This window comes from Alligator sinensis, unplaced genomic scaffold, assembly GCF_000455745.1.
Source record: "Alligator sinensis unplaced genomic scaffold, ASM45574v1 scaffold4_1, whole genome shotgun sequence".
In the NCBI taxonomy this organism is placed as follows: Eukaryota; Metazoa; Chordata; order Crocodylia; family Alligatoridae; genus Alligator; species Alligator sinensis.
In genome coordinates this window covers 3,100,860-3,106,505 of record NW_005841887.1, presented here as the reverse complement: position 1 = coordinate 3,106,505, position 5,646 = coordinate 3,100,860, and the positions used below count along the sequence as shown (strand labels likewise).

General features: G+C 47.2%; 1 protein-coding gene across 1 annotated transcript; it reads right to left on the bottom strand.

The window, feature by feature from the left end:
* Positions 1 to 1,461: 1,461 nt before the first annotated feature.
* Positions 1,462 to 5,645, bottom strand: TMEM37 (transmembrane protein 37; the record flags this gene model as incomplete). The annotated part of the gene is made up of 2 exons (XM_006017921.1): positions 1,462 to 2,351; positions 5,631 to 5,645. Coding segments are annotated over 2 exons (588 nt in total), but the record flags the coding sequence as incomplete, so codon positions are not given.
* Position 5,646: the final 1 nt, after the last annotated feature.

The window sequence follows — 5,646 nt, the reverse complement described above, 5'->3', positions numbered from 1 at the left end:
CAGGAAGACAAACTGGGATGCAAACGAACAATGGAAGTTCAGCAAAACACAGTATGTTTGCAGGCCTGGACTGAAAACTCATTCTTCTCTATCTGGTGAGGAACAAAGAGGTTGAGGAGTTTTAGTCTGCAAAAGTTATGAAATCTCTGGGAGAGGGGAGGGGTGTGGAAATCTTTTCCCCTAGGAAAGAAATTAACTATATACAGTCAGCAAAAACAGGAAGTATGTATAGTCAGTGCTTGCGATTCTTGGCTGTGAAAATAGCTTCTCAGCTATGACACCGTTTACTCATGACTTGCCGAAGTAAAGTTCTTGCCCCGCTACATTTACACTTACTCTGCAAGATATACTCGCTAGTTATGCTGTGTGTGTTGAGTGGCAGAGTAGTTCAGAAACTGCTGTAGCGCGATAGATTGATGCTTTGGCTCAATACTTTTTGAGCCAAACAAGCTACGTAGCTTCGTAGACGTTAGGGCTTGAAGGGACCTCGGAAGATCATTGAGTCCAGCCCCCTGCCCGAAGGACTACGAAGAAGCGCGTTTAAACATTTGTCTTAAAGTGAGCTAGAATAAAAATAAAATCTTACCAACGGGTATAACATAGAGTTTCACTTGTAACCTCTGGCACACCGTATAAATGGTTGTGCCCACGGTCAATGGAGTGTTGTTCTTTGAACAGGAAGGATAAATCTGGAGTCTTGTTCGAAAACACTGAAGTCGGACGCTTGCATTCTGCTTCTGCCAGCCATGCAGGAACTTGACTAGACTGTCAAGAGTGATTTTATAACCTGAAGGAGTTTTAAAGCTTAATCAACACAGGCATCTTCTCAACTAAAGAGCTCAGATCCAGCATCTTTTTTCAGTTGCATGAGTGGAAGAAGGGAACACGGCTGTACTCTACCAATGCTAGGGTAGACGGGTGCAGGACCAAGGACTTCATGCCTTCTCTTGCAGAATTTTCTGCTAGTTGCTTACAACCCGCATTTGGCCCCAGTGAGTCCCTAACAGGATGGAGAGGAAATTAAAGTCTGGCCTGACAGCCTAATCTTAGTAAATGTACAGACAATCCAATGCAGAAGGGATGCATAAGAACCAGGCCAGCTGGAAACCATGCCAAATTCCCAGAGACCTGGATCAGATTCACTAGTCGCTTATGGAGAGAACAATGGGGACTGAAACCCTGATAGAGGCTGTCAATGGGCCACGCCAATGAGTATGACAAGGCACAGATAACATCTGTACAAACTAAGGCGGCGCTCTCTTGGCAAGGGTGGGCACACTGCATACAATGCTTCTCACACACTTTTCACATACTCCTGAGAGGTCAGAGATGGGGCTGGGAGATGGGGATGGGGTAGGGGAGGAGATGCAAAAGCAACAGCAAAACACCAGCACGCCACAACCACAGCCTAAAAGTCCCTGCTGCTTTAGAACAACTTGCATGTATAGATGGCAATTTTCTGGATTTCCAGCCATGTAAATCTTGGGGTTTCTTTTTCCATTTAAAATGTTTTATCTGTCATGACAGCAGAAATTCAATTTAAGGCTACAGCAGATGCTGATTTTTTTCCACCATCAATATCCCGCAGCCATTTCGAATGAACGCTGGGTCCAGCTCCTGACACTCTCAGACTGACTCGCTTTTTCTCTTTACACCTGACTTACAAAGAAAACAACAAGAACAAACCCTGCTGTCCTTTCCAAACTTGGTTCGACGCCGAATCTTCCAGTCTAATTGGCAAGGCTGACTCGCAGAAAAGCAGAATACACCCTCGGTTTCTACATTTTTCGGACTCTGCTCCAGGGGTACGTTATGCTGTTAATGTGAAGTCCGCTGATCCCATTGAGGAAGAAGAGGAAGGCGGCAATGAACTCGCACCAATATGTGAGCGTGAAGCCCAGGAAGGTAATATGATCTTTCAGGAGGATTAAGAAACTCAGGACTCCAGTGGATGACAGCAGAAATGAGAGAAGAATGAGGACCGATCCCATGGACCATTTCCGTCTTGAATTAGCATCTTCACAGACCTGGGAGACCATCAGAAGTTCCAGCCCAAATATTGCAATGACGACAGCGAATGAGACCACGCTTCTTACAAGAATCATTCCTATGTTCATCCCTTCCACGCTGGCCAGACTGAGATCTGTGACACACGTCAGCACGCTGGTGTTGCCTATGGTGCAGAAGTGCCACAGTCCAAACAGCTTGCCTTTGGCAAAGAGCCAATGGCCATCGCAGATTGAAATCGAGGACAGGACCACGGCGATTGCAACGCACAAGATAATTAGGCTTCTGATGAATGTCTCAAAGAATGATTTCTGGGGTCTTCTGTGCGCAAGCAGCCGCTGGGCCTTAAAGGGAGATTTACAAAAGAAAAAAAAAAAGAGGCGATTAAAACCGACATCTTTGTCGCTGTTCAAAACATATGGGAGTCAAAGGGACCCAAGTGGCCTTTAAGAACAATATGATGAATTCACACAAATGCCCTTTTCTCAAGATTAGCTCAACAGATCCTACTGTATACACAGTAAACAGCACTAGAGGGGAATGTAGCAGGGCTCAGGAGGTCTGGGTTGAATTCCCAGCTCTGCCAGACTTTGTGCAAGTCACTGATTTCCCTGCTCCTCAGTTGCAATCATCCTCTCTCCTGACTGTTGTCCTGTCTGTCCCCTTAGGCCAAACTCTGCGATTGCTTGTGCCTGTGCTTAGGCTTGTGTGCGAATGGTCCCACTAACTTTGGTGGAACTATTTGCATGTACAAACGCATGACTCTGGGAGTAAGACTTTAGGCAGAAACTATCTTACCTTGCTGCTGTACTATGCCTAGCACAACAGAGCCTTGATTTCAACTGTGCAGCCATAATGCAAACAACAGCTATTTTGCACTGGAGGATGCATAGTCCTTGCTTCCTTATCATTTAAAAAAAATGCAGACAATAATCTGTTCCAATTAAAACCACCACCTTGGGAGAGAGACTACCCAAGGAAGAGTACAAACCAAATGACTGACCAGCTACAGAAGAGCAGGAGGGTGCAGAGGAAGCTACAACAATTAAAGATAATGCCCGTCACCGCATGCACCAGATTTAACCTGGAGTTTTCAAAGGAGCCGTCAGGGGAAATTGAATTAATCAGGCGCACTGATGCACTCAGCACTTTATCAGGTGCATTAACACCTCCATGCTTGCATGACACCCAGAGCCCAGGTCCCACCTCACACCAGTTTTCCCTCCAGCATAACTCCATCAATTGAACTGACTTTACTCCTACTAGGCAGATAAGGTTCTTTGAGTAAATGGGACATCTTTTATTAGACCAACTCAAATCGTTGGAAAAATTCTTCTTAGCAAGCTTTCGGGTTTAAATACCCTTTGTTGGGCTGAGGAAGCATCTACAGTTGGTGTGTGGTGTACATGCCACATTTCACATTTACACACACATTTACTCCTACTAGACAGTGTTGGCAAGAAGAGTCAGGCCACCTGTTTTATGAAAGTTTTAAATGTACTTCTGCAGAGATTAGAGGTGCAACTACTAAATAATTTGGGGTCATGCTCTGGCTTTCTTTAGAACGGAGAGCAGCGATTCCCAACCCGGGTGACATGGCATCATCCCCTTCTGCTCCAGGGCAGACAGCTGTATGGTGCTGGGGTCAGGGTTGTACTCTACAAGTAATTCTGCTGCGATGACCGCTCTTAGTGTAATGTTGTAGTGTTCAACATGAGCAGGGGAGCACAGTCTGACCCAGGGATTCTCTCTTTAAAAGAGAAAAAAAAATTTGCAAGCATTAAAACACCCATTTTCTTTCTTTTCTTTTTTCTTTTAATACCCACCTAAATTCTGCATTCTGTTACTCCATAACTAGGCAGCAAAATGGGACACTAACTCGGTAGCAAACATTAGAGCAAGAGGGGCTCGGGCTATGGACGGTTCCGGGACACAAACAGGAAGTTCATGAAACAAAGCAGCGCTTGGCTTTTACGCCAAAAGGAAAATGGGAAAATGCATTCACCAGCTGGAAACAACAGAGACAGAAATGGCATGTTTGACCTGCCAGGAGGGTTTTAAAGAAAGTACTAAGCCAAAACAAAAATGTTGTATTTTTTTTTAACCCTGAATCCTTTTAATATCTATCTATATAGAACTATCTATAGCTATAGTTCTCCATCTATAGAACTATCTATAACTATCTATAGTTCTATCTATATAGATATATATTCACACAAGTATCCTTTTCTCAAGATTAGCTAAACAGATCCTACTATATACATAGTAAAGAGCCCTAGAAGCGAACGTTGCTGTTCAGGACAATGGTAGCAGGGCTCAGGATATAGTTTTTTATATCTAAAATGAGGTATTCCTTTGGATACTTCCAAATTTGCAGCTAGTAGTTTCGTGGCACATCTATTAATGAGGAAGCTCTCTACTTTTTTTCCAAGCTACTGTCCTACATAGAAAGAGAGTCATCAGGTATTAAGTTGCGTCAAACAGCACATCATTTCCACTTCAGGAATCGTGCCCCAGCACACCTGTAGGGCAGCTGTTTCTCAGCACTATGTTGATGCCCACTCAAAGAAAAGGGCCCGGCCACCCCGCACACCCAACAAGGCGGTCCCTTGCCCTGCACACTGCTGCCGGGTGACTCAAGAGCTCAACAACCACAACTAGCAACTGGCTCCGGTTCCCAGCCAGAGGCATCCCTTGCAAAAACATCACCTTACCCATTACTAATCAGTGTGGTAAACACTGCAGGCTTGATCCCTCCAGCAACTGCATCTGCTGGGACCTGCCCAGACTAGTTTCAGGTGCCTGAAACAAGGGCAGGATTAAAATCCTTTCCCCTGACAGAGGATTCCCCCAGGGACTAGATCCGGTGTCTGCCAGCTCACTCTGCCACAACTTACAATCACAAAGTCCTAGAGACGTGGACCTGGAAGGGACCCCGCCAGAGGTCCTGAGCCAGCATCAGCCCTATCCAAACCCTCTTGCACAATGCATAATTTAAACTCGACGTGAGACTACCGGGACCCTGACACAGTACCCCGACCTGCCCCGGGCAAAGCAGTACCCCGACCTGCCCCGGGCAAAGCAGGGACCCCAGCAGCCAGTGTCCTGCTTCTACGAAACGCTGCCAATGTGCATCAGGGAGAGAGGGCTACAGAAGAAGGCAACCCCCTAATCCACACCGATCTGAGCAAGGGGTGCAACCCCTTCCTGACCCCAAATCCACCCATGGAGGGGCAAGACCCTCCAGCCAGGAGCCTCCAGCTCTGGTCCCAGCAGTGCCAACACCTCCAGTGAACAACAGACACATGCAGGGCAACACTGCTCCAACTTTGATCCGAGCCGGGTTGCACTCAAGCGCACCAGGACCTCTTCCAAACAAACCCCTTCAGTTGCCAACACGGACTCACGTCCCCCCTTTGCCTTCTCCTACCCCCGGCCTGCCCGACAGCTTGCCAATAAAGAAGGTTTTGTGGGGGTTTTTTTGCAAATATCTCCTACAAAAGCATGGCTTGCGCCACCAGCCCGGGGCCCGACGGGGCGAGCAGCAGCCCGGGGATGCTCCCGCGGGCGCCGGGACCCCGGGCACGAGGCTGCTCGGCCAGGGGCGGCGGAGCCCCGCTCACCTGCACCGCGATCGCC